General features: G+C 37.9%; 1 protein-coding gene across 2 annotated transcripts; it reads left to right on the top strand.

Annotated features, from left to right (window-relative positions):
- Positions 1-3,445: 3,445 nt before the first annotated feature.
- On the top strand, positions 3,446-10,714 carry LOC116205297 (exocyst complex component SEC10b). Of its 2 annotated transcripts, XM_031537855.1 has the most exons (25): positions 3,446-3,605; positions 3,765-3,860; positions 4,012-4,254; positions 4,347-4,421; positions 4,534-4,635; positions 4,863-4,913; positions 4,992-5,097; positions 5,584-5,700; positions 5,884-5,975; positions 6,368-6,536; positions 6,621-6,697; positions 6,808-6,906; positions 6,992-7,082; positions 7,358-7,443; positions 7,539-7,712; positions 8,140-8,193; positions 8,262-8,390; positions 8,532-8,624; positions 8,727-8,873; positions 9,109-9,206; positions 9,342-9,426; positions 9,572-9,630; positions 9,904-10,002; positions 10,092-10,175; positions 10,283-10,714. In XM_031537855.1, the coding sequence occupies exons 2-25, from the start codon at positions 3,765-3,767 to the stop codon at positions 10,359-10,361; spliced, it is 2,505 nt and encodes an 834-aa protein (XP_031393715.1). In that variant the 5' UTR covers positions 3,446-3,605; the 3' UTR covers positions 10,362-10,714. The 2 variants fall into 2 exon arrangements, 1 of the variants encoding a protein (XP_031393715.1); XR_004156492.1 differs by lacking the exon at positions 10,283-10,714 and having other exon boundaries at positions 9,305-9,426; positions 10,092-10,181.
- Positions 10,715-11,257: the final 543 nt, after the last annotated feature.

Below are 11,257 nucleotides of genomic sequence, written 5' to 3'. Positions count from 1 at the left end.
CACAAAAACTCCAATTTTTATTAACTAATCAAAAGACAATTCCTGTAACCCTATGGTTTTACAAAGTTTAAATATGAATTAAAACGCCTAAATTGCATGAAAGACATAAGCTATTCCTAAAATTACAAAAACAGCCAAATAACATTAAAATGCCATTTTGAGGTCATAAACGATGAAATTCGTCTTAAATCTCATCATTTCACAGCCAAAAGCTGTGAATTGTGCTCCTGAGGTCATTTCCTTCTAAACAGGGTCGTCAAAACCTATTTTTCTCATGATACCGATTTGTCAGCTCGTCTTCTGCCGCATCATTCTCCTCTAGATGGAGAGAATTTTCCCTCGAATTCGCCCTAGGAGTCCAGAGATAAAATCATCCACACAAACATACACATCTTCCATACTTAATCGAAAACCGATGTTAGCCCATGCTCCGTAATGGATGATTGGAAAAAATTCTAACTCAAAATACTCTGCCGCAGTGATTTGTTCGATAGAGACATTTGATATCTTCGTCCTCATCTGTTGATTCGAGGCACAATACTTCTCAATTTCCTATTTTAGCCTCGCCTCCTTCCTATCTTTTCTTTGTGAGTCCATCATCTTGTCGATGGCCAACCAGACCGCATTAGCCTCCTTGTCGTCTCCATCATAATCATCCTTGTCGAACTCGGACTCTCCATCGCCTCCCGCTAAAAAAAATGCATCATCAGACGGACCCTCTTCGATAAATTTATTCGCAAAATAATTTTTTCCCTCCGACTTCTCGCCAAATTCCTCTTGATCAGGATTAGGGTTAGGGTTCGGATTAGGGTTTTCTCGATTCCGATTCCCTATAAATGTAGCCATCCTATGTGTTAGCTGCTCTATCATACGATCCATCATCTGATTCACGATTTGTTCCATCATCTGTTCCAGATGTCGCAGGCTGTCACGGTCAAGAACATCGTCCGCACGATCCCTTCTCTTGGGTGGCATGGTTGTTCCAGATCAAACCCTAGGCTCTGATACCAACTAACGCAGCGGAACTAATTGCGATCTGTGGATTTACGCACGAATGCCAGAAAACAATATTTTATAACCTATTGATTCTACGAATACTAGGGAATAAACATCAAATTCGTTCATTCAATCAATGCCGAATTTGGGAAAACAGAGAAAATATTCTCTTGAAATTTTATTCATCCAAAAACTCAATTGTCTTTAACTCTAGGGCTTACATCGCTTAAATATGAAAAACAAAATTATAACGAAGGAAATAAAAATATTCTCTAAAATAAATTATTTCCTAAAAATTGCAAAACGAAATTATAACGAAGGAAATAAAATATTCTCTAAAATAAACTATTCCCTAAAAATTGAAAAAAAAGCCCAAATAACATAAAATTGTCACGTCTTATGCTGCATCAATAATGAGATGAAAATTTGAAATAGAAAAATTCGTCTTAACTTCATAGACGAAAAAAGCCATCTCAATTTCCATCTCACTATTGAGATAGAAAGGGAAATGCACTTTGACAGAAAAGAGAGACGAAAAGCTCCATCTCTCACTTAGAGAGGGAAAATTCCGTCTTTCTCTTCGTCTCAATTCTTGAGACCCAAACCCATCGAACAATGTAAAAAGAAAAAAAATATAGTTCGGCCAAGCCTGAAGGGAGCATGAGCTTCTGTGCACCCATCGCTTATACAAATGGTGCAATGCACCTCTGTCTCTTTAATTGTGTGGGTTTTGCACTCACGGAGACTCGAACTAAGGTTTTCACCCTGACACGAATGCGTATTACCACCTAGACTACTCTCATTTATTATTACCTTTTAATATTTCATTATATTTATTATTATATATCTACAAATTTACATTTTAAAACTAGTATTTACTTTTCTATTATTTATTTGTTAAATACCTACACTGTTATTGTAAATTGTACATTTTTCCTAATGATATTAATCTTTTGTGTAATTTATTTTTTTATTTTATAGTACAATCAACATTCATCTCCATTATTTTAATAACTTTTTGAAACATTAATATTGACTTTCTTTATAATTTACATCCATATACCGAGCTATTTGTGATCTCATTTACACTCAATATCAAGATTAATATGAGCAATTAATAACTTATTTTATGCATTTAATATGCGAGAGATCAAATTATTTAATTTTCGAAATGTGAAACCCTAGAAGATCTTTGGATTTTATGGAAGGTGAAGAAGAAGATTTGGAACGAAAAAAGTGAAAAAAGAAATAAATATTCTATAAAAAATATCTAGATCCATAGAAACGGAGATTTGAGATGAAAATTTTCGTCTCGTGTGAATAGAGACGGGAGTTTGAGACAAATATTTTCGTCTCATTATCAAGAGGCGTAATTTTTCTTCTCCTAATCTGTCTCAAATAATGGGACGGAGATTTCCGTCATTTTTACCGTATATCAGGTGATAGACAGAATTTTGCATTTCAATTTCAAAATTTCCATCTCAAAATAGAGACAACCTCATTCCTCTGAAACTTCCGTCTCCATGAGACACTATTCCAGAAGTGAGGATATAATGTTGTTACTTTTGTTAATTAGTGGTTGGAAGGAACCTTGGGAGTAATCTTTTAAAGGCTACATACGCACATACAAGCTTTGCAACACGACTTGGATTAATTGGGAGGTCAAGCTTTCTTGTTCGCGAACGGTGATGTTGGCTGGCAGGTCCGCTAATGTCCTTGCCTCCATTCACCTTGTATTTATTTATATGCGGTTTGCTCTCTGTATTAGCATTTTTGCAGCATGCAATATATATAGAAATTAATTGGGCGAAGGTTTCTGTTTTACTTAATTATTGATAAGTCATATGATATAAGAGCAGGAGTATATATATTATGTTCAATCTCATCTCTTCTCAATCTTATCTCATCTCATGTTTATATAATCAAAAGCTGCATGAAGAAACATTTTCATTTGCATATAGAAGATAGATAGATAGATAGATAGACTGTTCTCTTCTCTTCCCCCGAAAGGGTAGGCATAATTTGCCTACCCTTAGTACCAACCACGTGCTTCTTTCTTTTTTCTTTCTTCTCTTTTTTTTTTTCTTTTCAAAAATCTAATGTTTATCCGTGGTAAGATTACCTCGGTGGATTGTTGTTTTAGGGTTTTTAATCGGAGAGCGACTACTAGCTCGAAAATAATTGTGGAACATTTGCCATTTTTAATTCCTAGAATTAATAATTGCATGAATGAGTTTAATAGTAATTGGAAGACCCGACTGCACACCCACACACAGATGCATATATATAATATTATATATATACACACACGTATATTTTCACTTCAAGTTTGCAGTTTTTACTGCGAAAATGTGAAATACCAAGATTAACCTTGGAAATTGCCTTCGCGCTCCAGCAGTAATCGGAGGTCGACACCGTCATTTCATATAGTTAATACTTTCCTTTTTCTTCCTTTTGGGTTTTCGTTGTAGTTTTCGCTGAAGAACAGTCTGTTCTCTCTCTCTCTCTCTCTCAGCTCGCTCGATCTACCAATTCCACAGACGAAGAGAATTCAAAGGCAAAATCGGTCATCTCCTTCTCTGTCTCTCTCTGATTCAAGCTTTAAGGAGGTAAGAATTTCCTATCGATCTTCTTACTTTTTGTTCCGTCTATGAATCCAATCCCAGCTCATTCCTTTTATAGGCTCCGAGTTAAAATCGCGATTGATTGATTGATTGATTCTCTTACTTGTTGTTCCCTTCTTCTAATTCAATTTCTCGGGGGACCAGATGAAAGAGAGTAGAGATGGAACCAGACCCGACAGAGCTTCGAAATCCTCATCCGCTAGCTCACTTCCCCTCATTCTGGACATAGAAGACTTTAAGGTTACTGATACTGGCTTCTTATCTGCAATGTCGACTTATATTATTTCATTTGACGTGTTTTCCTTTTATTGATTCTGTTTCGCTTGTGATGTAATATGAGTTGCATGGACGAATATTTGATTTTTGGTAACTTCGCGTTGTCTTTCTGAAGGGCGATTTTTCATTTGATGCGTTGTTTGGAAACTTGGTCAATGATCGGCTACCATCCTTCCAAGATGAAGAAGCAGATTCAGCAGAAGGGCATGGCGGTGGCAATGAGTTTTTGGCGAATGGGAATATTAGAACTGATTCTAAGTCGGCACAGGGACTCTCTGCTCCTTTGTTTCCCGAGGTCGATGCTCTCTTGACCCTGTTCAAGGATTCCTGCAGGGAGTTGGTTGACCTCAGGAAGCAGGTATTTTTTCAGGAATTTGTGAATTCTAAGCTATTGTCACTTTATATCTTTTCCGGAGGTTTAAAATATTGCTCCATATTATTTGATTGAAGATTGATGGGAGACTCTATAATCTCAAAAAGGAGGTGTCTGCTCAAGATTCTAAACACCGGAAGACTCTTTCTGAGGTATCTTTTCTGTCTCTTTGACTATGTGGCATCATCTGGAGCCATGTTTGATGGACCTTAACTGAGCATATTAGTCACAGATATTGATGGCTTTATATGACCTGCTTTGCAGCTCGAAAAAGGTGTGGATGGCTTATTTGATAGCTTTGCGAGGTTGGATTCCCGTATTTCAAGCGTTGGCCAGACTGCTGCAAAAATAGGAGATCATCTCCAGGTGAAGTTTCTTTTTCTTAACTTTTTTTTTTTTTTGGATAGGTGTTCAGGTGAAGTTTTTTCAGTACCTCGGATGAATAATTACGTGAGAATCTCGCTAACCATTGATCAAGATTCATAGTTGAGAAAAGAAGAGGGGGGGAAAGGAAAAAAAAAAAAAAAAGGCAGCAGAGGGAGGGGTGATCAGATTGAGGCTTCTTATTCAGCTGAAGTTGCTTTCTTTCTCAGAGTGCAGACGCTCAGCGTGAAACTGCAAGTCAGACAATTGATCTTATAAAGGTACTCCAGAATGCATTTCCTGTCATATTCTCTTTGTATAGAATGTCCTAAAAAAAATTTATTCATTTTACAATGCAGTATTTGATGGAGTTTAACGGCAGTCCCGGTGACCTAATGGAGCTTTCACCTCTCTTCTCTGACGACAGTCGTGTTGCGGAGGCAGCTTCCATTGCACAGAAGCTGCGTAAGTTTGTGCCAACTCAACATTAATCTGTTGCATATCATATATCACTTCTACTCAAGTAACTCAATAGACAAGTATGTTCCTACACCTACAGTCATGATTCATGTATTTTTTTTGAAGTGCTTATTGCTTAGGACTCACTAAAACCTATGTATGTGCAGTGTTTACGTCACTGTCTGTAAAGAGCAATTTCACTATTAGTTGCTCTCTCTGAAAGCTTGATGATTAGTGAAACTGAGTGAACTGAGTCCTGACAGCGCTGATAATTATGTTGCAACATGATTTGATCATTATAAGGACCTCCCATTATCGTGATCATATTATGGGATTTCAAACAAGTCGTTTGAATTTTAAAGTTACGCTTAAGCGTCGCACTTGTTTGATCTAACATTGGTTATTAAAGATTTTGCTTTATATCTTAATGTCACTAGTTATCATTCTGGGTGATATGAATAAGTAAAACGGTTTCCATTTTGATAATCTTAGGATCGTTTGCCGAAGAAGATATTGGAAGACAAGGCATAGCATCATCAATGGTGGGAAATGCAGCTGCTAGCAGAGGTCTAGAAGTTGCGGTTGCTAATCTCCAGGATTATTGCAATGGTACAGCATCTCTTTCTGTAGGGTCTCTAATTAAAGCCTGGACTCATGTGCCATTTTTCCGAGAATTCCTATCTTTCTAATAAATTTCCTTAAAGTAAGAATGACTATTAGCTCTTTGTTTTCTTCCTCGAGATTTTCGTTAGGTTGAAAAAGTCTAATCTCTTTCTTGCTTTGACTCTACAGAATTGGAGAACAGATTGTTAGCTCGGTTTGATGCTGCATCACAGAGAAGAGAACTTTCTACAATGGCTGAATGTGCCAAAATTTTATCTCAGGTAAATATCTTTCTATCATTCCTTGATTTTTGATTTATGAAGTCCTTATATCTCTCATTATCTGTTGTGAAGAATGCTTCTGCTTTGATTCCTCTTCCTTCTTTCTTAAATCCCTCCCATTTTTAACTGAGGAATAGATGCATCATTGAAAAGCTTTCTCCGTAGGCATTTCGAAGCTGTTGATCTTTGAAACAGTCTGTTTTATTTCAAAGGTTATCCTTTTGTGTCTGTCTTTAACTCCTGCAGTTTTTGTATTTTTATACACCTTAGGTGCTGCCTACCCTGTTCTCACCTCTTAGTTCATTAAAATCTGTTGCTTGTGGATCTATGGTTGGAATGAAGAAATCTTAATGTGTCGGTGACTTCTCATCATTTTTCCTTTGGTTATGCAGTTTAACCGGGGCACGAGTGCAATGCAGCATTATGTGGCAACACGTCCAATGTTTATTGACGTTGAGGTCATGAATGCAGATACAAGACTGGTTTTAGGTGACAATAGTTCTCAAGTTAGTCCTAACAACGTTGCTCGTGGACTCTCCTCTCTGTACAAAGAAATCACAGGTTTGAAGCACAAATGAGATTATTCCTCGTAGAGCAATGGAACTTTTAGGTGGTTTTTATATTTTTATCCTTGTCTTTTCGCAGATACGGTGCGTAAGGAAGCAGCCACGATAACAGCTGTATTTCCGTCCCCCAACGATGTTATGTCAATTTTAGTTCAGGTGATTATTCCTTTGTTCTTTAAGCTTTCAATATTGTTACATTATCTTTGAATCATTGAGATTGAGTTTCTGCACTTCCATCATTATGATTTATTGTAATGCGTATACAGAGAGTGCTGGAGCAGCGAGTTACAGCCCTCCTGGACAAACTATTAATTAAGCCATCTCTTGTGAATTTACCACCTATGGAAGAAGGCGGACTCTTATTGGTGAGTTCAAGGAGCACATATTTTATTAAGTGAAATTTTACAGTGTGACTGAATCTTTTCTTTTTCACTTTCTTTGAGACTTCAGTATCTTAGAATGCTGGCAGTGGCATACGAGAGGACACAAGAACTTGCTAGAGACTTGAGAGCTGTCGGCTGTGGGGATTTGGATATTGAAGGTAGTGGATGTGATGAATTGCTAATACACGATTATTATTACTATGTCAACTATGATCTCTTGGAGTTTCTGTTCCTTCATTTTGGTGTTTGAGTAATAAACTCAAAGTTCATATCCAAAGTGACAGCTTCTGTGACAACAGTCAATCTGGAATGTCTGAGCATCATGTGTATGTGTATCTATGTACATAGAAAATTGAATTAAGCCAGATTACTGGTGTCAGTGATTTGATGTCCATGTAAATGTGATTCATGTAGTAATTTTTTTAATTGGCAGGGCTCACCGAGTCTTTATTTTCTTCACACAAGGATGAGTATCCTGAACATGAGCAAGCCTCTCTTAGACAACTTTACCGAGCGAAGGTGTCCACCAGTTTCAACCATCTCTTCCTGCAGGAATAGCAATTCATTTTAAAATTTATGCATGCCAATCTTTTTCCATGCATTGTGGCTTTCAGATGGAGGAATTGCGTGCTGAAAGCCAGCAGATGTCCGAATCATCTGGGACAATTGGGCGTTCTAAAGGAGCTTCAATAGCATCTTCACACCAGCAAATTTCTGTTGCTGTTGTAACAGAGTTTGTTCGTTGGAACGAAGAAGCAATATCCAGATGCACCTTGTTTTCCTCTCAGGTATATTCCTAGTGTGCCTGATGTTTCGCTTCAATCTAAGCATGTTCACTCATCGTCGATTTGATTGAACTTTAAATTGATGTCAATCCAGAGAATTAATGTCAAAAATTAATCTAAAAGATTGAAATGTAGTTAGACTGAACCCAGCACTCCTCGGGAGAGTTGAGGCAATCTCTGCAAGTTGTGTTGTAGGTTGTCAATTGGGTCCTTGATCGGGGTAATTAGTTTCTTAGCAACATCAACATCTTCTCTAACCAGTAATCAAATGTGGAGAAAGGAAAAAATGGTGAAAGTTACACTCATCTCTGCTCTTGAATCAGAGGCTTAGATTATTGCATATATGCATTGTGCATTTGAGGTTTATTTCAGTTTCAAAATTACTTGGTTTTTTTTTTTTTTAACTGAGCTCTTGTTTTAATGAACACAGCCAACCACACTAGCAGCCAATGTGAAAGCAGTTTTTACTTGCCTTCTAGACCAGGTAAGTTTGGGTCAATAGAATTTACAAAATTGCATACAATAAGCACTTACAATATTTTTACTATCCAGGTTGGTCAATATATAACAGAAGGGCTTGATCGGGCAAGGGACAGCTTAACTGAAGCTGCAGCTTTAAGGGAAAGGTTTGTCTTGGGGACCAGTGTCAGTAGAAGGGTGGCTGCTGCAGCTGCTTCTGCTGTAATTACCTGATTACTTTCCTCTTTGGGATATGATAATAATATTTGATCCTTCAAGATAGAATAATTTTGCAACTATTAGTTCACATGCTGTAATTGAATGTGAAATGAATGAAGGTGGATTGATTGGTCTAATCTGTAGGCGGAAGCTGCTGCTGCTGCTGGTGAAAGCAGTTTCAGATCATTCATGGTTGCTGTGCAGCGTAGTGGTAGCAGTGTGGCTATAGTACAGCAAGTATGTGACATTGTTCACTCATTTACGTTTTATCATTAAGTCGAGTAATAAAAAATTGGCTGTTAGATATATAATATGCAACTCTTTTGGATCTGTCTGCAGTATTTTGCAAATTCTATATCTCGGCTATTACTACCCGTTGATGGGGCACATGCTGCTGCTTGTGAAGAAATGGCAACAGCGATGTCGGGTGCTGAAGGTGCTGCTTACAAGGGTCTTCAGCTGTGCATTGAAACTGTTATGGCTGAGGTAGGCTTGTAATTGTTGTCGTGTATGAGAAAAATGGTGAAATTATTTTCGGCATCTAGAAAACGTAAATGTAATCTTTGAAAAATGACTTATGGCGCCACCACCCTAAGGCCGCTGCCAGGGAATTGAGAAAGACAATTCTTCAATTGGATCCTAAACTGTTTAAAGAGAACTTGGGCCAGCTTTCTTGTAGGATCATTTGCTAAAATTATTATTTTGTTGAACTCCAATGCAGGTTGAGCGGTTGCTGTCAGCTGAACAGAAGGCGACAGATTATCGGTCACCAGATGATGGAATTGCACCTGATCATCGCCCAACGAATGCCTGCACTCGGTATAGTCCCTCAATATAATGATAATTAAAACCAATCTTGGTGAATGGCGCAATTAGAGATTGACTGAATATCTAGTTTGGCCTGCTTCCCCTTTCAGCTTGGATGTGGAATAATGTACCTCCTATATTGTTTAGGGTTGTGGCTTACCTTTCTCGTGTGCTTGAAGCTGCATTCACTGCATTAGAAGGTCAAAACAAGCAAGCATTCCTCACTGAACTGGTATTGTTCCTTGAACATCCCACTTTCTCTCTCTCTCTCTCTCTCTCTTTTACGTTTTGTGTCAAGCAAAGAATCTTCTTCTTCAGTTACAAGCATGGATGCTCTCTAATTTTGCAATGACAATTCTCTGAAATTGCTGATACAGGGAAACCGTTTGTATAAAGGGCTGTTAAGTCATTGGCAGAAGTTCACCTTTAATCCCAGGTAACAAAATTCTCTACTTCGTAGAACCATGATCGTACTGCTGAAGATTACAGCTTCTTGGGCTATATGACGTGATTGCAATTGCCTTTACATAGCAATATCCTGAATGAACAGCTTGTAGTATACCAAGCAAGTGCTAGTTCAACTTGTGTGTGTGTGTGTGTGTAATTATGTACTTATATATTTGGCTGGTTGATATTGGAAAAATCTTTGAGAAGCAGATTATCCTTGTGGTTTATTATTTTGGAACTGATCATTTTCCCTCTTTCATAGCGGAGGACTTCGGCTGAAGCGTGACATAACTGAGTATGGTGAATTTGTTCGTAGCTTCAATGCTCCCACCGTCGATGAGAAGTTTGAGTTGTTGGGAATGTAAGAGATCTTTACTGAATTCCCCCAGATTATTTTTCTTGTCATTTATAACTTGTATCGCTGGACTGATGAGCAAAACTCCTCTCCAGCATGGCCAATGTGTTTATTGTTGCTCCTGAGAGTCTCTCCACTCTGTTTGAGGGGACGCCCAGCATTCGGAAAGATGCACAGAGGTAGTAGAATGGAAAATTTCTATTGGCGAAAATAACAAGATTTTTTGCGACAACAAATAATTGATGGCGGTAATTTCGTTCAACTGTATGTATGTATGCATGTACAGGTTTATTCAGCTGAGGGAGGATTACAAGAGCGCAAAACTTGCAACGAGGCTAAGCTCCTTATGGCCGAGTTTGAGTTGATAGTGAAGAGACCTATTCATCTGCTGTTGACCTAAAAGATTATTAATTCATTCAAAGTCAGGTATTTACTCAGGCGAACTAAGGAGGAGTTGATCTGGTCTTGGTTTCTTGTGGTAGGGTCACAGAGAGAGAGAGAGAACACCAATTTGACATCCAACTAGTAGTGTGGGTGGTTGGCACTGTTGGGACAGAAGAGGTGAATGAGCATATTAAGGAAGGTTTTTCCTCACTCTTTTTTCTTTTTTTTTTTTTAAATTCTTTCCTTTTGCGAGTGTAAATTTTTTGAGCTTTGGGACATGTGGATAGATGATATGCATTTACACTAATGTGTGTCCTTTGATTCTTCCACTCAATTCTTGTTTGTGCCCTCGTTAATAATATATATATATATATATATTATCTGGGTTCACTTGAGAAGGCAACCCAACTTCAGCCTGGGCCATGATCGATTAGCCATACCAACATGACATGGATAATAATGTATATATAAGATAAACGTATATATGGGGCTATATTATATATGCTCAGCCGGCTTCAGAGGATATGCTTGGTGGTCGTGCCTTTGAACTATATATCCTTCGACCAACAAGATCCTGCTCTGAGTACGAGAGAGAGAGAGAGAGAGAGAGAGGTGGGGGGGTGTTTGAAGAACCATGATGACAATATATATCATTATATCTTCATCGTGAATGTTTTCACATGCACGTTTGAAGTGTGTATTGTTCGGACCTCCACCTCATAACTAATATTAAAGAATGGGACCAGACCAGAAAGTGCTAGACTGGGGGGTTGCCATCCCACTTCTTGCCCAAAAAAAAAAAGGTCTCCTAATATATAATCGCATAAGATAAAGCTGAGAGAAAATGCTCCTATATATATATATATGTATATCATCA

Source organism: Punica granatum, chromosome 4 (genome assembly GCF_007655135.1).
Source record: "Punica granatum isolate Tunisia-2019 chromosome 4, ASM765513v2, whole genome shotgun sequence".
Taxonomy (NCBI): Eukaryota; Viridiplantae; Streptophyta; class Magnoliopsida; order Myrtales; family Lythraceae; genus Punica; species Punica granatum.
The sequence above is the reverse complement of the archived record's forward strand: the minus strand, read 5'-3'. Positions and strand labels throughout refer to the sequence as shown.

Coding starts and splice junctions, on each gene's coding strand:
- LOC116205297 (XM_031537855.1), top strand. CDS start 3,765: ATGAAAGAGAGTAGAGATGGAACCAGACCCGACAGAGCTTCGAAATCC. Junction 5,701..5,883: donor TCTCCAGGATTATTGCAATG/GTACAGCATCTC, acceptor TTGACTCTACAG/AATTGGAGAACAGATTGTTA. Junction 7,713..8,139: donor GCACCTTGTTTTCCTCTCAG/GTATATTCCTAG, acceptor TAATGAACACAG/CCAACCACACTAGCAGCCAA.